General features: G+C 40.1%; 1 protein-coding gene and 1 pseudogene across 7 annotated transcripts in view; one reads left to right on the top strand and one right to left on the bottom strand.

Annotated features, from left to right (window-relative positions):
* The window catches only part of KIZ (kizuna centrosomal protein), a 120,578-nt gene that overhangs the window by 95,277 nt on the left and 4,129 nt on the right, over positions 1-21,172 (bottom strand). For 4 of the 7 annotated variants that reach the window (XR_002003904.4, XM_004061880.5, XM_019017417.4 and 1 more), the window contains exons 2-4: positions 19,123-19,185; positions 14,752-14,914; positions 5,667-5,756 (exon numbers count right to left, since the gene is read on the bottom strand). Coding sequence is in view for 6 of the 7 variants with exons in the window: in XM_004061880.5 (XP_004061928.4) it covers positions 5,667-5,756; positions 14,752-14,914; positions 19,123-19,185 (316 nt within the window). In the remaining variant the exon portion in view is untranslated. Of the gene's footprint in view, positions 1-5,666; positions 5,757-7,142; positions 7,254-14,751; positions 14,915-19,122; positions 19,188-21,172 lie in introns of those variants that run through there. The other 3 variants (XM_055373571.2, XM_019017418.4, XM_055373573.2) reach the window with 3 other exon arrangements.
* Positions 12,280-12,401, top strand: LOC115931746 (uncharacterized; annotated as a pseudogene).

Raw genomic sequence — 21,172 nt, 5'->3', positions numbered from 1 at the left:
GAGAGAGTAGCTAATACCTTAAAAAAAGGCCCTCTCCCACCATTTTCCTAAGTAAATCCTTTCTTCCAGTAACTGAAAAGCAGACTGATGTATTTATTAAGACTCCAGACCAGTATGCCACTTAATAGCTGTGTGACTAAGAAATTAAGTTACTTAATTTATTTGAGCCTCCATTTCTTAATCTGTAAAATGGGTATTAAAATAGTTCTTATTTTGTAAGGTTGCTGTAACAAATGTGTATTTCTATACACCTATATTATACAAAGTCCTTAGAACAGTGCCTGAAAGACCCATGGGGGAGCTGTCCATCAGAGCCACACTCCCCACCAGCTCCTTGGAAGGCACCCCCAAAAGCAGGAGTGGAGAGTCCAAATGTCATCTGCCCTCAAACACCACATGAAATGGGGAGTACCCTTCACTCAGAGAGCAGCCCATCCCTCTTCCTCCTTTCAGGTCAGCAGGTTATCATCACTCACCAGGTGCAGGGTGCTGTGGGGTGGTGTGGCGGGCAAGAAGGGGCCGGGCCCTGCCATGTGGAAGCTTACTGTCAAGTGAGCTGGGAGAGAAGAGCATGTTCTACCCTCTCTTGAAAAAAAGGTCTGCAGATCTGCAGATGTAGTTTTAGGGCCAGGACTTGAAATACAATTTGTGTAATTCGGGTTAATTTCTAATTGTTTTCTGAATACAAACACATATAAATAAGAAATCAATTAATATAAAAAGGTCCAGCTGAACACAGAGAGGCTACTTTTTGACTTGTCATGGCTCTGTCTAAATCAAGTACAGCCATAACTTTGAGAATGGCAGAACCGAGGGCCACGTTCCCCGTGAAGGCAACTGCTCAGAGCCCCCGTCTAGGGAGATTTTTGTGTTGTTTATAGTTAAGCAGTGATTCAAGGAGGCTGCTGGTGAAGGTGGCACTGTGGGCTAATAAGGATAAGAAATCGGGCTTATAAAGAGAACTCTAAGGAATAACCTCTACCTCCTCCACCCACTGTTATTTCCCTTAGCAGGTGTGAGAGGGCGGGCCCATATCCCTGGGCCCTCATCATTCCAGTACCTGCCCAGTGTCCTCCTCTAAGCACCTGTGCCTCTTGGCCCAAGCATTTCTCTCAGCTGCTGTGCAGCACCAGAAGAGGAGCCAGGCGTGGCACTCTGGTAGTGACAGACCTGGAGGGGAAACACCTCCCTTTCCTACTCCTTGAATGGGATATCCCTGAGGCATGCCCTACACAGTCATCCAAGGTTCCCCAATGGGACTGAGCACCAGGTGCTATGAGTGATAACCCACTCAATCACACACTCTTACAGCCCGCTTTCCCTTCCCCATGCCATCTTCCTCCCTTTTCTATCTGTGCTTCCTGGAACCACCTCCCAAATAAACTACTTACACTCAAATCCTTGTGTTAGGGTCCTTCCCAGGGGATTCCAACCTAAGTCACTTGCTCTTTCGATAGAGACACTTCAGTATAGTTTTAGGATTCCTTTCTCCCTTGCTGCAATATTTATTTCAATCAAGTTTCCCCCACACAAGGTATCTGGTCCCTTTACTCCTTGGAGATGAGCCAGGTTCCTACAGTGGCTGCCTTGGTCTTATGAATGGTGCTCAGATCCTGGGAACACATCTGGAATGGAAGAACCCTTTCCATCATCTCATACTGGGGTACTGTCTTCTCTGTCGTGTGCCTCTCCTGCAGTGGCACTGCTCCTGGGAGCACCTCGGACACATGCTCAGATCCGTGGCTAAAGCCACTGCAGAGCTCATCCCTGCATACCAGGCACACAGCTGCCTCCTGTGGCCGTGCAGGCTTTCTCCCTTCAAGTTCTTCTTCAGTCGAGTTGTAAGGCATTTCTTCTGCCCAACAAAGCCAACAGAAACGGACGCTTCTTTTATTGCAAACATGGGCAGTTTAGGGGGCGGGTCCTCAGCTTGCCATGGCTCACGTGATTCAGCTCAAATACTACAGCACCAAGGAAGACCATTTCCTCCCTCAAGTCTAGGTAAAAATGTAGTATTTAAAGTTGTTTTTATTTCACCAGGAATTTCTCCAATTTTTGAAGAGCTACCCATACTATCTTTTACCCATACTACCTTAGAGGGCATTGTTGCAAGGTGGTTAACAGCATGGATGCTGAAGTCCAGTGGTCTGGGTTTGAATATTGGTTCTGCCTGGCTGTGTAGTTTTCGGCAAGTTAACTAAATTTTCTGAGCCTTACTATAGAATGGGGGCAATAATATCCTCTACTTCCAGGGTTGTTGAGAAGATTAAATGAGTTGATACACATGAAGTGTTAATACAGCACCTAGCAAAGTAAAAGTGCAGTGATTATTACCCATTGTTACTACCAGTATTAAAAGTGGGAATAACACCTTTATAACCATCCTCCCACCTGATCCTTGCAGGGAGGGTTACCACAGTGGAAGTGAAGCTCCTCAACAAGCCTTCAGCTCTGTGATGAAATTCCCTGGTCCTCCACACCTATCCATCCCTGACAGAGTATAATCAGTTTGCTTCTACTTCTAGTAGAATATATTTCACAGCATAATAGTTCAAAGAAACCTTACAACCCTATCCCCAAATGAATACTGTCATTCAAAAACGCCATCTCAATCTTTCTTGAGGACATACATTTTTATGTGTTTTTATGTATATTCTCTAGTCACCGTTCTTCAACCAGAAGAACATGTCTGGAAACAGAGTTTGCCCCCAAAATAAAAAATAACAATATATATAATAGAGGTGAAGAATTACTATAGTAAAATTTGTGAGGATTTGAGTGGGGCTTGAAATGTGCCTTTTTGGTAAGACACATTTTTTGTAAGCTAAGTAAATTAATAGTGGAAACAAGCATGGCAGATGAACAGACTAACTATTAATCCTTCTAAGCGAATGTATGATTCTAAAGAGCAACTACTGGATGCAAGCAAATAATAGATGTCCTACACCAAAACTGAGCCAGAGTTTTATATTTAAAAAATGGACACACACCACTTGATGACTTTTCTTGGCATCCAAGTTACTGCCTATGGTTGAAAGCTGTATAGTCACTTAAAAAATACCTTTTTATAATGCAGAATGATCACCAATTTGATAGATCCTCTCCCCTTTGTTAGTATTTTCCACCTCAATGGCCATCCCCAATACAGGTCCTCCATTCTGTTAATTCCTCCTGTCTGAATGGAGCCTGATTTCCTCAGTTCCACGTACTCCTCCCCAGGCTCATCCTGCACAGCACTGCCAGCCTCATCTTCCCGCAGCTGCACACATGGGATGTGACTGCTCTGCTCACAAGTCCTTCCTTCATCTGCCCCAACACACACACACACACACACACACACACACACACACAGACACAAATTCCAGGAGGAAATCTCAGTTCTTAGCCTGGGACCATAGTTCCAGGTACCAAATCCCACAAGGTAGCTTTCCAAGCTCATTTTCTACCACTGACTGGCATCCTGCACATCCTTCTATGCCAGCTCACACACCACCTCCTCCACCAGGGCTGGGGTTACTCAATTCACAGGAAGCAGAACCTTCTTTCTTCTCATTGCTCATGCTTGTCCCATGTGACTGGCACTTTATCACACACTATTCTGTGCCTTAGAAAGAACATTGCTTTGTGAGAAGCACTTTGAAGGTAAGAAAATTGTGGCCTTCATAGAGGGGCCTACTGTTGCTTCTCAAACAGAACTGATGCTTAACAACTATTTACTGATTCAACCAGTAACTGTACTATGCTTCAGGAAAGGCCCTGGAGGTCAATGACCAAGACCAATTCATACGACTGCCCAAAGAAGAGAAGCTTGGATTTCCACTAAACAATAAGCCATAACTCATATGATAAGGAATGGTTCAGGAATTAGTATAAGGATTAACTAAAACATGATTTTGCTGAAATGTATTTACCTTTTAATTGGTTGAACATCAATGGAAAATTAGAAAAGGCAAAATATAAATTTCTCAAAGTGTTACCTAATCGATTCTTATACAGCCAATAATCAAAGCTTTTAAGGAAATGACACCATTCCATATAAATGAAAAGACTTCTAATTATTATATGTAACATTTTAAGGGGTTGTCAACTGTATGTCTCTTGCCCTAATTTTAAATATGTCCTAAAAGGAGACTCCACAACTACATGCAAGGTAAAGAATCAGTGGGTAAATAAAGAAAAAAAAAAAGCTTCCGTTTTCCTGAAGTACCAGTGACACTGCCGTGCTAAGAATATGTCTATCAAGAATGGCATAGAAAGAACTAACGGGCTTCTAGATTAAAACACATCAATTATTTAATGACCGAATGTCAAACAGAAAAACTGCCTGAATGCTCTAAAATTCTATCACATCATACCACATTTGGCCTACATCGAATGGCATATACATCATTTATCATTAAAGCCTTTTTATATAGGTCAAGGTTGCTGGGGCTTGGTGTTTTGTATCTTACAGTTTAAAGAATGCTCTAAATTCTAGGGTTTTTTAAAAAAATTTTTTAATCTATGAGGAAGGAAAACGAAAACTTCCTATAAACTCAGATTAATGCCTGCTAATGCACGGAAGAAAGAAAAACTAAAACCTTCCTCCTACTATAAAAACAAAATAGTGTGGCCTCTGTTTCTTTTCTGATAAGAGTCTTAAATACCAAACAGTTAACTGCATAATAACATTTACTGGCAGCCAGGCAGCCTGCTTAGCAGATATATAAAGCAGGTAAAAGGAGAAAAAGTTAATTTCTTGGCTGAATGATTCCATCGGTAGCTATAGGGCAAACCTGAAAGTCTTTTAGTAAAGTAGCAGTTGATTCTTCTATCAATCTGTAGCACACACACTCTTCCAAGGAAAGCATTAAATATGAAAATCATATCCCGTTATCATCTGTTTCCAGCTTTCAGCCCAGTAAGCTTTTCTTAATGAATGCTGCAGCCTAAGGAACAAGCACGCTGTTGGCTTTTCTGAATAATGGAGTGATGCTACCATTTTTGCTTATTACAATATCGACTGGCTGAGGGGGTTTCACACATAGTCACAAGTGACTACTCTTGCCAGCATGCTCCAAGTTATTACAAGATGTTTTTAGACATTTCATCTAAAAGAGCTTTACTGCTTTTAGTGAAGAAAACATCTACGGTCTTGAACAGAATCATTTATATGGAGATAGGCGGGAGGATTAGAAGCCTGCATTATAGCAGATACATAGCAGAATTTATTTAAGTATTCCTTGTCGATCTTTTTGTCTATTGCTTAGATATGCAATCTTTTCTTTCCACGTTTTCTGTGCAAAGGTTAAAATGTACAAAATTATATATATTCGCACAAATAAAAGAATCAAAATGCTGTATTTTGTTTACTTTTCATTTAAAACACTTCTCAAACTAAGAAAAGAGCAGCTACAAGGCATGATTTAGAAAAACAATTTTACCTACTGACAACACTGAGGTTTTCTTTAGAGTCTAACCTTTCTTCACAAAGTAACCCCTTTCAGCAAACTTAATTAAATTAGACATTAAAGCAATATTCTGTAAGCAAAAATCTTTAAATAATCACTTAAGGTTTAATCAAAGGGATCTTTCTAATAAGATGATTTTATTTAAAACAATATCTCAAAATATAAACACTCCAGAATTCCTCTGTTAACAGAAAGGTTATCAATTTAGTTTATTACCTTTTCTCTGTCTTCATCTGTCAGTTCCTCTTTTAGTCCCAGGCTATCTTTTGAGGGTAGCATCTTCTTAATTTGAGTCTCATATTCGAGCTAAATATAAAAAAGTTTGATTTTGTGATAAATATTTTTACAACTAGCACCTGTCTGTATACTGCGGTCTTTACAACATACAGGGAGCATTGAAATAGAAAGTAAAAGCTGATGTTGCCAAGAAATTCACCTTATCTTAGAAAATGAACAATTTTGCAAATGACACATATCAAAAGTTGAATTTTACAAAATGCTACAATTTTTAAATAAAATAAGATTTGATGGATTTTTACTTTCATCAACTTAGGGAATAAAATCTTTATATATAAACACATGTATATGTGTATATATATATATATGTATACAGTTTGATACTTTATCACAAAAATACAATTCCTTTATTATGAAAGTAGCACATTAGACAGTGTTTCCTTTTAGAAGTTTTGCCCCAAACAAAAAAAAAAATCAATCCTACTGATTTCTTATCTATATGATGTCTACAAAATACCATGATTCTGATCGTCACAGCAATTGAGTATACTTGCTAGATCATCAACTTAAAACAAATTCCATTTTCTATGAATAAAAATATACTGCAGACATCAATGATCAGAAACCAGTTTGCTCTGGCACTAATAACTACATAAAGATGTCTGCATCATCACCACACTATAATTGGTGAAAGTGATTCAATCTTAAAATGACTTTTTCTTAAAAGCAAGGCATAAAAAAGCACTTTGATTCAGTACGCTAGTAATTAAAGCCTTAAAAAAGTCAATGGATTGTGGTCCATCAAAGATAAGTATCAGAACATTTTCTAAATTAGGCAGGTATGCACTGTAATTAGAAACACACCTATGAGATGATGAAATGAGAAAGCTGTTTCCTTAGTTCTCTGAACATAAAATAGGCCTGAGCTTTGTTTTGACATACAAAAAACAAATGGGCAACAATAACCAAACTGATTTGTTTCCCTCAAAATATTTTGAAAGGTAATATTAATATATGCTGTCTCATTTTTAGTAACAGTTAGGTATGGATTTTTTTTTCTCCAGCAGAGTACTATATGATAGATGGCAGTAATTCTCTAAATAGATACCCAATTAAATGAAAATTTTATCAGGCCAGTACAAATGATAAAATAATAAACTAGGAATAGATAAAGCAATAACAAAGATAAAATTTACATCTCTCTGTTCCATATCTATTCCTCTGAACTTAGAGATGTTTACATTTTAGCCCCAAGAGCTTTAAACAGGCATCCTTTACAGATTCCAAAGGATAGTATCTCAAAAAGAAATGGGGGATGAATTACAATATAAACATACAATTACAGGTTAAATAAAAATTCTTTTTTCTTGTGACTACAAATGTTTTCTTACGCTCTTTGAGATCAATAAGCATTGTACCTGATTTCCTCATTATAGGATCATTTCAGAGCCATACCTTCCAAAGAGAGAGCACTTTCTCATAGAAATATGAGAGTTTTATTCAATTCATTTTGCTGAAGGAAAAAGGAAGTGATAACTGCATAAAGTCTTCCTAAAGAACAGAAAGAAATATCTTTAAAAGCCCAATTTAGATTGCTCTCAATGCAGCTGAAAAAGTCACTGAACTGTAGATACTCTTTAGCTAAATTAATAATGCAAATAGAAATGGCACAATGAAGTCAGAGAGATATAATGATAAATTAATGATACAGAATGTAAGTCTATATACCCTGGGACCATGGATTTCCATCAAAAAATGCTTTGTTCTCTTTATTTTTCCTTTTTATTTTTGCATACAACACCTGGTTATTATCCATGTCCTGAAAACTGGAGAGCAGGAGTTTTCCACAGTGCTCTCCAGAGCCTACGCATGCCCCAGTAACGTCTCCTGGTCTGGAGCCCCTCTAGGGATAAATAATTCCCTTATCTCCCCTGCCCCAACCCAAGAAATCTGTTTTAATAAACCCAAGAGCACTGAGTTAATCCATCAGGTAACTTGTTCTGTCTGTCACTGTATTGCTTCACAGCACTGGCTTGATGCTGCCCACCTAAACTTAGCAGGACCTTCCCATTTACTTCCTCAGTATGCACAAGTAATTTATTTCAGCTAAATTAATGAAATCTGTTAACAACGATTAACAGATTGATGGAGGATTGATGGAGGATTGATGGAGGTTCAGGCAGAAGTTTCAGGTCTCTGGGATTTCTCTCCATGCTCACAAACGTTTTCCATTATGATACTTTCTGCATTCTCACTTCCGTCAATTTCCCCTCCATCACTTTACTGTTTGCCTGAAAGTGCCACCACTACCTTTTTTTGCTACAGATTTAGTTTTTCATTGTTTTTCAGGGTTGCACAGCTAATTCTCAAGTTACAGAATAAGTGAATAATTGAACTGAATCGACGTTTAAAATCTGCTGGCCCTGTCTCCTCACATTAGAGTTGAGGAAATGGGACAGAGAGTTACCTAATGGGCTGATCTGATCCTCAAGTCAGTATGAGAGATGCAACTAAGCTTCACAGTCTTTTGTTTTCTCTTCTCCTATTTTTTTCCAATATCTGTGCTTCCTCTTAGATCGTGAACTTTTACCAGAGATATGGGGGAACGTTCATTTGTTCAACTAATGCATATTAACAGGCAAGACACTTTGGTTGATAAAAAATGGTATTTGCTACACACTTTGCCCTCCAGGGGCATGAAGGTTGTGCCCTGCTCACAATGTCTGTCACAATCCTTAGCAGAAACCAAATCAGAGTTCAAAAGACTTGTTCTCAAGTATTAGCCCCTTATAGGCATACATAACCTAATGACTGAATTTTCAAGGAGAAACACATCTATTTTACTTTTTTTATTTTTATTTATTTATTTATTTTTTTGAGACAAGGGCTTGCTCTGTCACCCAGGCTGGAGTGTAGTGGCATGATCACAACTCACTGCCCTTCAACCTCCCAGGCTTAATCCTCCTACCTCAGCCTCGCAAATAGCTGGGACGAGAGCACATGCCACCACATCCAGCTAATTTTTTCTGTTTTTTTGTAGAGACAGGTTCTCATCATGTTGTCCAGGCCTGGAGAATCACATCTTTAAATAATGACATTATATATTCAGAATACCTCTGCTATTAAACAGAAATGCTAACTGGGAAGGTATAATGAAGAGTATCATCAATACCACATTAGTTCTCACATAGTAGTTCATGGTCCATAACAGAATGAGACAAAAAATATGGAAGAATTAATTTCAGTCAAGGGGGAAGTCTCGATGCTTACTGAGTGCTTATTATGTGCCATATTCTGGGTCAGATACTGAGAGCATTGAAATAATAAGACGAGCTCACAGTGAAGTGGGAAAACAGACATGTAAACAATTATAATACCATGAAGGAAGTGCTTACTGAGATAATTATGACACAGACCTAAGGCAGGGCAGGGGGAAAAAGGCCTTCTAATTGAAGGAGGTATGAGATAATGTGGTGCTTTCAAGGAAATGCAAATTGTTCAGCATGCTTAAAGTACTGCGGGTGCATGTAAGAGTGTGTATGTGTGTGTGTGTGAGAGAGAGAGAGTGTGTGTGTGTACGTGTGCGGGAGATAAAGATGTAGAGAGACAGTAGGAAGATATGGGGGTGGAAGAGTTAGAGGATCTGGAGAAGACAGATTTGGGGGCAAGAAGAGGCAAGGAGACAGGAATAGGAGACAGGGGAGAGATAAGAGGGAGAAATGGGGATGGCAGGAGAAGGTGGAGGGGGGAAATTAGGGAGAGATGAGGAGAAAAAATGTGCACGTCTGTCTATTTGTGTGAGAGAGACAGACACAGAGAGAGAGAGAGAGAGAGAGAAAGAGTGTGTGTGTGTGTGTGTGTGTGTATGTGTGTGTTGGGAGGAGTAATAAGGGTGAGGCTGCTCTGTGCAGGCAGAGACCAGCATCTGGGCTTCGTCCTCAAAAGCCTAGGCCAGCATTTCAGGCCAAGGAGAGACCTAACCAGATGAAGACTCTTGTGCCTGCCATGGGGATCCTCCCTAAATGCCCTGACATGTAGGCCCCATGCCTGGCAATACTGCCATGAGGGAGGCTAAGGCAGATGCTGGCAACGTTCTACACACGTCCCTAGGACCTTTCTGGGCACTCCTAAGTTCTGGAATCTGGGGCTCCATACCTAAGGCTTCTCAGAACCTGGGAAGGCTGCTCTGGAGAGCGTTTGGTTAATTCCCTACCACCTACAACCTTGCCCACCAGTCCTCAATCAATGCTGCTTAGGAGCTGCTGGACACATATCCCGAATGTGCAAACCACTTGCCAGAAGTTCCCTGTAGGATTTGGCGCCAGGCTGACTATGGTAGCTGGCTTAATAATACACCCAGTGCCCTCCCTGCCTCCCTTCCCCCGTTTCCTACTGATATTCCTTATTTCCCAAATCAACCACTTATCGTCAAATCCCTGTTCTCCAGGTCTGCTTCAGGGAGAACCCAACCTGAGACAAGGAAAACGGGCACCTGAGTGAAATTGCTTTAAGTTAGGACCAACTGGGGCCCCCTCTACAAAAGCAGCTAATACAGGGAGCAGGGGGGCAGAATGAGGGAGAGGAGGGCAGACTCCTTACAGCATTAATACTAATATTTACATTCTTGGGTTTTTTTAATTTACTTTATTATTATTAATTTTTTTTGGAGAGCCAGGGTCTTGCTCTGTCGCCAGGGCTAGACTGTAGTGTCACCATCATAGCTCACTATAACCTCAACCTCCTGGGCTCAAATGATCCTCCCCCATCTCAGATTCCTGAGCAGCTGAGACTACTGGTGCACACCCCTACAGCTGGCTAATTTTAAATTTTATTTTTAAATTTTATTTTTAAATTTTTTGTACAGATGGGGTCTCACTATGTTGCCCAGGCTGGTCTCGAATTCCTGGCCTCAAGTGATCCTCCCACCTCAGCTTCCTAAAGCACTGGGATTACAGGCATGAGCCACCATGCCCAGACCTAATATTTATATTTTTGAACTGTGTTTATTCAGCCCCTTTATCCGACTGACAAGTAGCAGCATAGATATAACACTGTATTTTCAAAACTACATAACACGTCAATATCCTTTAAAAGCCCTGAAAATTATTATAGGCCTCCAAATAAAGCATTATGAGTCATAAAATCAGTTGACAGTGTTTTCAGTATTTAGCTCATTTTAGGAGATTTTAGCATTATATAGTGAACTGGGCCCAGCCCACCTCTACAAAGTGGGAGAAAGTCACTTGGTATCAGTCTGGGCAAAACCCCCACTTCTCTCACACTGCTTCACTTGGTTGCACTTTCTGGAATTCTACCAATTTGAAGTTCATTTGTATTAACTGTAGTCTGTTCAAGGTGCAATACCTGTGGCATTTTAGGGTGTGCGGGCAATGCACTGTGAACACCTTTCTCCCAAGACTTATGTGAGGTCAGTCAAGAAAGGAGGTAAACATCTGATACCTGGATGGCAGCATTAAGAGGAGACAAGTGGTTCTGGCATACCTGGGCCACCACTGGACTCTGGTCCGAAAGGAAGAAGCAGAAAGAAATGGGAAAACACCAGAGACAAACATCCCCTATGTTGAACCTCAGCTCACTGCACAGCCTGCTGAAGAAGATGGGATCACTGGAGGGGTCGCTGACATTGCTGTCTGGGTTCATAGGCACACAACAAACATTCATTGGCTTTGGACCTAGGGTGATGGCCAAAGTCCAGTTCTCCATGGAACTCACATCCTTCCTGAGTGTAGTGCCATGATTTGGTCTTTTACACTACTAGAAGAATTTTTTTAAAGGCATTCCTTATCCAAAATTCAAATAAGGAACACCTACATAATTTTTGAACCATGTTTATTAATAAAGCTTTTCATATTCCTATCTAGTTTGTCATGTTAAAATGGTCCCCCATGTTGATAGTCTTAAGCAGCTCATACAAGGTTTTTTTTATAACATATCCTATTTTATATAATGAATGCTCTCAATATAAAAAATTACAAAAGATGATTCTTCCCTTCAAATTCCTTCCTCTCAAATTTGGATATAATAAGAAATCAACAATTAAATGAAGCCTCAATATAAAGATAAGCAGAAATGTTCTACTATTTATTTTATCGGGAAGACAAAATTCCCTCCTTTGCCCATCACTTTCATTTTCTCCATGAAATCTTTGAAAAGTGGTTTACAACATCGACAATGACAACTTTTTTTGAACTTTAAACATTTTTCATTAATACTAAAAGAAAAAATTGGGGAGCTAAAACTTGCTATTGCTTGAACACATTTAACCATATATCTTGGTTTCTAAATACCCCTCTCCATTAAAAAGAACCACAGCTCCTTGGATAGGAGGCTAATTCCATATCTGAGGGAGAAAAAATGTGAGGTAAACCTGGAATATCTTGTTATGCCCCAGATCAAAGAAGGCTCAGAATTAACGGAGTTATGTCAAAAGGACACAGGAGCCAATCTGGAGAGACTCCAATTGGCCAAATATAAGACAATAAAACAACAAAAAGAATAATTACTGTAATTGATAACATACTAGTAAATAGAAATTCACAAGTCCATCATAACATTAAAAAAAAAAAAAAGGGTCTACGGCCATACCACCCTGAACACGCTTGCTCTCATCTGATCTTGAAGGCTAAGCAGGGTTGGGCCGGTTTCATACTTGGATGGGAGACTTCCTGGGAATACCAGGTGCTGTTGTAGGCTTTAAAAAAAAAAAAAAAAAAAAGAGGTTGAAAGAAAGAAAAGGGGGAAAACGTTCTTCGTTATAGAGGAAAGCCAGCTAACAGAAGATACAATAAAACAGAAAATCACCACTTTTCATAACCTCCACTAGAAATAACTGGTTCAGGCAAGGCTCATCTATAGGTTCTAAAACCATTAGGTAAAAGGATACTGAGGAACACAATATTCCCATGATGCCAACCCATCACTCTATAGATGAGTTACTAATATGCAAAAGGGAAAAAAAATGTACCTTACAGTAGAGACATCTAGAGATCATCATCTTAACCAAGGGGTCAAAGTCAGCCTCACCCAGGGGCCACCTGACATCATGGGCCTCCTGGTGGGATGCAGTTGGAAGTATAACCTCAGGTGTAACTATTTAAATTAAAATTAATTAAAATTGACAAAATTAAAAATACAGTCTTCAGTGTCACAAGCCACATTTTAAGTGCTCAACAGCCATACATGAGCAGTAGCTGTATTAGATAGCATCAGCATAGATACAGAACATTGCCATCACTGCAGAAAATTCTACTGGACAGTGCTTGTTTAGACCACATTTCCAGTTCACAGGAAATACAGGGGATGCTGTGCAAGTTAAATGATGCCTTAGATTCAGAATGCGGATCATTCTACAAGCAGATGGACTGCCTTTTTCAAAATAGCCAATGACATGGGGAAAAAAAAGGAGGAATGGTAGGAGACTAAATTAGATTAAAAGAGACAAAAAAGGCACAATAATCAATAACACAGAAAACAATACATGAGCCCTAGTTGGCTCCTGGTCTGGAAAAATGAGTTACTTTTTGGGAGAAGTGGGGAAATCTGAATATGAGCTGAAAATTAAATAATATTATGTCTGGGTGCAGTGGCTCAAACCCATAATTCCAGCACTCTGGAAGGCCAAGTTAGGACAATTTCTTGAGACTGAGAGTTCAAGACCAGCCTGGGCAACATAGTGAGACCTCTTCTCTACAAAAAAATAAAAAATTAGCTAGGCATGGTGGTGCATGCCTATAGTCCCAGCTTGAGGCTGAGGAGGGAGGCTCGCTTGAGCCCAGAAGGTTGAGGCTACCATAAGCCATGATCACGCCACTGCACTTCAGCCTGGATGACATGGTAAGGCCCTGTCTCAAAAAGCAAATTGTGGAATCATTTTTAATCTTCTTAGACGTGATAATGGTATGATTATGTAGGAGACTGTCCCTGCATTTAGGAGATCCACGCTCAAGTGCTTAGGAAAGAAGTGTCATGATGCCTGCAGCAGACTTTCAATGGCTCAGAGAAAAAAAAAATACACATACAAAGCAAATATAACAAGATATTTACAACTACTGCATCTAAGTGGAGAATTATAAGTGTTCATCATAATAATCATGCTGACTATTCTGTGTATTTGAAAATTTTACAATAAAAGACTGAAGAAAAACTGCAGGGCAAAAAAAAAAAAAAAAAAGGGGGGGCTCAGTAGGAGGCTAGCAGGCAGAATACTGAATCCAACTCCTCCTGTGACCAGTGTTAAGATGGGTTAAATTGGACAACACCTGACCAGTGCAAATGGTGAGGATAAAGGCCTAGCTCCTGGCCCTCTACACTTGGCATAATTTGTGGAGCAGCAGGAAGCCAAGCAGCAGCAGGCAGCCAAGCACCTGCACTTCAAGGGGAAAAAGGTGCCAGAACCAGAGAGGGCTGCAAGGGCAGTCACTCTGGGTCACACAGACCAGGAGCATAAAGGCAAACTCCTCGGGGACAGTTCTACCCTTACTACTCTCCCAAAGCACTGTTTGCCAGAGAAGAGGGGCCCAGACCACAGAAAAAGAACCCTTTCAAGACAGAATCAGTTTCTAGAGAGAACCCCAATGCTGCTCAAATTCAGTCATTCAGCCAACAAATACCATGTGTTACACCGTGCCAGGTACTGGCTAGTGATCTTGCCTGTGTTAGAGATATCCCATTGATTCCTCAACTAAAGAAGAATCTTGGAAAATGCAGTTTCAAGTTCCCTGATAAAACTTAGCCACATGGTAATTCACAGAAAAAGCTGATACTTAATCCTAATTATGAACAACAAAACATTAGTGACTACCACTGATCTGAAACTTAGTACTCATTATTTCTCATTTTAGCAAAAAAAGATTAAAAAGTAAACATAAACCTGGGGTGTGCACCTGTAATCCCAGCTACTCAGGAGGCTGAGACAGGAGGACTGCTTGAGCCCAGGTGTTCAAGTCTAGCCTGGGTAACACAGTGAGGTCTCATCTTGAAGAAAAAAAAAAAAAAAAACCACAACAACAAATAAAATAAAACACAGTAAAAAACAGGAAGTCACCTTCAGTTTTTGAAGCTTCTCTGTATTTGTGGTGAAGTGTACAACATGAGCTTGGACACACTCAAATCGCTTTAAATATTCTTGGTTTCGAGTATGAGCCTTCTTTTCAGATTCACATATTTCCTTCAGATAATTCTTTAGTTTTACATATTTCAGCTTAACTCTAGAAAATTAAAAGCAGTTTTAAAACAATGGACTAGATTTGGACGAATCTAAGAAAGATAATTTTCTTCATCAAAATTGTTAATGAGACAATGTATTCTAAGGTATTTTACCCAAACCACTGAAACCCAAAGAACAAAATGTATATACACATTTTTGGAGACAGAAAGTTAATGCAGCACCACTGAGATATCATATCGGTTTCCTCTAAGCATAACTCCCCTGAGAAATATATATAAGACCACATTCTAACATTCACACAGTAAACATTTCTATGGATTTCTCAAAATTAAATGTGATTTCAAGAGTAGTGTCTATGTGGACATGTTCGACGAATGGCTAACATTTTTATACATGACAATTTCAAAAATAACTGCTCATATGGAATTAAATCAAACTACAAATCACAACCCATAAAATTAAGAAATTAAAAAGAAATTTAAAAATGTAAAATACCAAAAGCTCTCATTTAGATAATATAAACATACTTGTTAGAAATTGCTACAATATAATTCACTATTAAAATATTTTATAATATATGGACTGTAATTACTCCAACTGTGAAAAAAACTTTAAGACTCTTATCCAAAGTATAATAGCAAAAACATACTCTGCATTCCAATTTTTCTGTACATAAAAAAACATACTGGATAGTTCAAGTTGTGCAGTCGACTTTTCTCATGGCACCAACGCTGTTAATCCTAACTCTTCTTCCCTGTTATACAGCATTTCAATTGTTGGCTCAATAAATTATTCAACATTCTTTCATCAAACAAAAAATAAATTTTAAAATGACAAAAATATTCACCCTCAAAACAAAGATTTGCAAAGATGCTGGAGATGTCCAAAGTTGTTTAACAACAGATCTTAAACTTCCAATCCTAGGCCAACAATTTTCAAGAAAGTCTTTATCGTGTTAATAATTCTGCGCTTTGACCATGGTTGGCTGTCTTCATTTTTCTTTCTGAATAAAAACTGAAGGCTGGTCTTATTGCTGCCCATGTCTCTGCATTTTTGACGCAAGTAACTGTAATAGAGGTAGAACCTAACATACTGTCGTTCACACTCAGGCACTCAGTAAAGCTGCTGCTGGTGGTGTCTACCCGGAGTGGGTACAATTGTACCATGCCTTCTCCATCCAAATTCTAGTTCCATTCCAGCTACCACATTAACCTTCAAAGCTGACCACATGAGTGAGTAATTCATCTACCCATGCAATTATCCATATATTCAGCACTCTAAAGATCAAAGTCTTTCAGCTAAGGTCAACAAAGAAAACAATGAAATAAGTAAATATGTGATGAATGCTATGAGGGAAACTAAAAAGGACTTCTACACACTGGGCAACCTGACCTAGCTGAAAGGGCCAGGGAGGCCTTCCCAGTGGAAATAATTTTCAGCTAAGACCTGAAAGATGTGTCGGGCATGGGGGTTCATGGCTGTAATCCCAGCATTTTGGGAGGCCGAGGTGGGTGGATCACCTGAGGTCCAGAGTTCGAGACCAGCCTGGCCAGAATGGTGAAACACCGCCTCTACTAAAAATACAAAAATTAGCCGGGTGTGGTGGTGTGTGTCCGTAATCCCAGCTACTCAGGAGGCTGAGGCAGGAGAATTGCTTGAACCTGGGAGGCAGAGGCTGCAGTGAGCCAAGATCACACCACTGCACTCCAGCCTAGGCAACAGAGCAAGACCCTGTCTTGGGGGAGAAAAAAAAAAAAAAAAACCTGAAAGATGAATGAGAGTTAATCAAAATTGATGAAGTCAAAAATGAAAAGATGAGGGGAAAACATTCCAGGTGGGGGAACAGCATGTCAGAAAGCTCAACGGCAAAAAATAGGACAAAGAATGTTGATAAAATTGTAATAAATAATAATTGGCTCTAGGTCAGACACTGCTTTAAGGGTTTGTATGAATCTTATTGAGTTCTCACAGCTGTCATTGTTCCCATTTGACAGAAGAAGAAATGGAGGCACCGAATGTTGGAGTAATTGCCCCAAGGTCACCAGCTCAGAGCTGGTGAGGCTCAGATGGAACTGAAGCACCTAACCACAGAGCCTAGAAGTTTATACCACATTACAAAACATCCTGTCATGCTTAAGAGCCTGACGTTTCAGTCAGTGTCGAATCTTAGGGAGAGGCTGGAGAGAGATGGTGATAATGTAAATTAAAAAGGGTGCAGATAATGGCGTGTCTGGTGGGCTGCTGGATGAGACACCCCTTGTGCCCACCTCACGCCTCCTGGCCCGACCTTTTTTCTACCATCCACAGTCGCCACAGCCGCCACAGCCTGCTGCATGTGGTATAACCTGAGAGCATCTGCCTCTGCCTCTGCCTCAGCTGCACTTGGCATTTCAGGGCTGCCGTTCTGAGTTTGCAGCATGGAAAAGCCTAGATGTGTAAAGGAGTTAACTCCACCTGGGGCTGCCCTTACCAGTGGGGGTCAGGAACCGGTAGGAATACAGCCCCATCTCCTTTCGCAGGATTAGACACTGTGCGGAGTGGAAGGGTAGTCTACACTGCTCCTCTGAAGGCTCCTCTGAAGGTCTGGAGGGACTGAGCCCCAGGTGCTCACTGCAGTGAGCAGCTCTTATTTTGGTCAGCCCAGCCCTGCTCTCCAATTTTAGGTGACCACCTTGTCAAATAAATTACCACTTATACACAGACCCTCGTCTCAGACTCTGCCTTCTGGCAGGTACTAGGTGGAGGCAGCCTTGTTTGGATTTTCTTCTACAGGCAAGCTAAGCAAGCCTATTTTTAGCAAATCATATCCTCTGTCTTCCAGGACACAGTAAGAGGCTGGGAGAGAAGCAGCAGCTCAGTGAACTGATGGCCTGGTAAAAGTGCCCATCCTTTTCTCACACTTGCCCCTCCCACCACCAGAAGGCGAGGAGGCTTCCCAAGAACAGACTGCATGAAACGTCTACACACAATCTTCTGCCCTTTAGCCATGGGCTAGAAAAATGGCAGCTGCCCAGGATCCCCTCAGACTTGGGCCCACTCTTGAGGCCACAGCATCCACAATGCTGGCTATTTCTTCCACACACAAAACAACTGATTTCTTGTCTCTTTCAGAGTTACTAGAGTCATATGGCTGTCTACCTCAACTGGAAGCTTTTGAAGTACACTAAATCTTAAAACCAAAGAATAATTTTGAAGACAAGGGAAAGAACTGACCTAATAGGTAATTTGACTTTAAAGGATTCTTGGCCTCTCTCTCTTCTGGATGAGATCTTTTCATTTCTCACTCATAGTGTGACATGGATAAATTACAAACAATGCTATCAAAGCCAGAAGTTCTTCATATGAATAAGAGGTAATGCCATACTTTTGGCTTAAGGATAAAGTTCAGTTTTTATAAAATAGAAATTAAAATATTTAAGATCTGTTCTTAATAGTGGAGGAAGAAACCTAAAAAGGATAATGCATACAATATATTATTCACTGCTTATAATTTTAATAGTCATTCTCATATATCCATGAACAAATGAGATACCAGGTAACCCTGCCTACAGCAGTACCTTGAAAGATCAACTACAGTAATTATGTCTTAATCATCACACAAGCTCAATGTGTTTAAATTGCAACCAAAAATATAAGGCTATGTCTTATTTTAAGATTTTTAAGCAAAACAGATTCTTGAAATAAAACAAATATGAAATAATGAAAATAACATATTTTGATCTCATACCGATTTTAACCAAATTTATTTGATAGTAATTATATTAAACTGCACTGTTTATTTCAAATTATTACACACTAAAAATAAGAGAATGGTAAGAGTACTCCAACTAGGCTGGGCACGGTGGCTCACTGCTGTAATCCCAGCATTTTGGGAGACAGAAGCGTGGGGATCACTTGAGGTCAGGAGTTCGAGACCAGCCTGGCCAGCATGGTGAAACCCAGTCTCTACTAAAAATAGAAAAATTAGCCAGCATGGTGGCACATACCTGTAATCTCAGGTGTCCTAGCTACTTGTGAGGCTAAGGCAGGAGAATTGCTTGAACCTGGGAGGCAGAGGTTACAATGAGCCAAGATCACACCACTGCACTCCAGCCTGAGCGAAAGAGCAAGACTCCATCTCAAAAAAACTAAAAACAAAACCAAAAACCCAGTACTCTAACTACAATATTTATGACATAACATTAGGGTTAAATTTTTGATTAATATATGGAACCTGGCTTGAAAACTGTCCCCACTGTCGTCTCTTACCTGCATGTATCAGACTGATTATATTCATAAAGTTTCTTTTCCAGGTCCAATCTCTTCTTTTCACTATAATAAAAAACATTTTATAAGTAATTACATGATAGGTAATAGGGAGTTGGATTTAGACCATGCTCTTCTTTGAAATCATGGCTTTGTTGCAAGGTGTTGATTAGAGGTCAAAAAAACCCCAAATACCAAATCACAACTTTGTGAGAATGCTTCTCTGGTCTAAGAAGCAGAAAATGCCAGATGCATCTAAAACAAAAGGCACAAAAGTATGCAGCAGTCGCCAGGGAAATCTAAAAAACAAAATGAACACCAATAGGAGACAAAAGAATAAAATCCACAAAGTAAATGGGGAAATGCAATAGGAAAAGTCTGGGAAGCAGGTGCCTTCATTTAGCAAGTATTTCCTGAGTGCCTATGATGACCCAGCCACTGTTCTAGGCCTGGAGACTAATATGGTGAACTAGCCAGCCAAGACTCCTGCCCTCAAAGAGTTGACATTCTAGGGAGAAGGACAGACAATAATAAACAAGATAAGTATATAAAATGTAACGTGGCCAGACTTCTCTGAGTCGCTGGCGTTTCGGTGATGGGGTCCCATCAGATCTTGTGTACAGATTGAAGACTGGTGGCTTGCTCTGTTTTCAACCAGACAAGCCTGGGCACAGCCAAGTGGATGAGATAGAGAAAGACCTCTGAAAAGTAAACCTGGCCTCACTTACATCTGATGAAGACCAGGTCTTCTAAGACCATCATTTCAAATTTGGAGGGATTTCTTTTTATAACTCTGTAATGGTACCATTATTTGTCACAGGTTGCTGTTTTCCTGGAGCTACTACCAGTAAAGACTGAACCTGTGCTGTTCAGGTGAGTGCTAGCAGTAAGCTAAGAAGAAAACCTGTCTTACCCCACAACCGGCCTGGGCAAGGACAAGGGAGAACTGGGCAGCAGAGGAAGCAGAGGCAGCCAAAACCAGGGGGCTGGGGGATAAAACTGATGAAGCCATTCAGTCCCAAGAAGAGTGCTTGGGAGGATTAGCCACAGAGGGTTCCATCTGAGCACCACTATTTGTTTCAATCCCACCTAACTGAAGCTAAATTGCTCATCTAAGTTAACATTAAGTAAAGGCCAAAAAAGAAACCACATAATATTCTATCCAAGCAAAGAATCTTAAACAAAAGGCTGTGAAAAAAAGATAAGGACTCCAACAGAGGTGATCTCAGGTTGGCTTCCTGAGGGAAAGGGGCTGGCCCCATGCTCCATTTGTGAGCTCTTAATTATCAGTTTCTATATATCTTCAGAATAGTTCTTTTCCTTTAAAAAAAAGATCATCCCAAAAGTCACTGTTAGCTACATTACAGGTTACATAACTTTCTTTCCTTTGCATAATGTTAAATGGAAACTACTATTTAACCAAAATTCATTTAATGGGAATATGGGGTCCAAAATCCAGACACAGAATCTTCACTTGGGGAACACAACCCATGGGTTGCGGTATGCCTATGTTAAAAAGAAAAAAAAAAGATTAAAAGGAAAAAAATTACAAAAACACACATTTTTAACTAATAGCATCACAAATCTTTACCTTCTCGCTAGTAAGAGTGAACTTAGAATAGAAGTGAAGGAAATATAGCATAATTGCTTCCACATTAGAAATTTTTATTAGTTACCATTCCCCCCCTAGAGTTTCATGATCAATTGGGTACTTGGTTCATGCAGAACGAATGACTGGATAGTGTGAGCAACTTGTCATTAAATTACAAGGAAAGGAAGACCTCTGAATACATCTATGACCCCATGCCCTGAGGTAGTGCTTCATTTCTGTTGTATTCCTAAGAAAGCATGACTGCAGTCTGGTAATTAGACACCATCAGATAGACTCAGCTTGAGGGTCACCCTCTAGAATGAAAGCTGTACTCTATGAACTTGTCAGGAACATGAAAGACAGGGAAAGACTGAGGAATCGTTCCAGATGTAGGGAGACTGAAGAGACATGGCAGCCAAATGCAACCACGGTTCGCAGGTGAGCCACTGGACCAGGCGGAAA

Source organism: Gorilla gorilla, chromosome 21 (assembly GCF_029281585.2).
Source record: "Gorilla gorilla gorilla isolate KB3781 chromosome 21, NHGRI_mGorGor1-v2.1_pri, whole genome shotgun sequence".
Lineage (NCBI taxonomy): Eukaryota > Metazoa > Chordata > Mammalia > Primates > Hominidae > Gorilla > Gorilla gorilla.
Note: the sequence above shows the minus strand (reverse complement) of the source record. Positions and strands in the feature narration are given on the sequence as shown.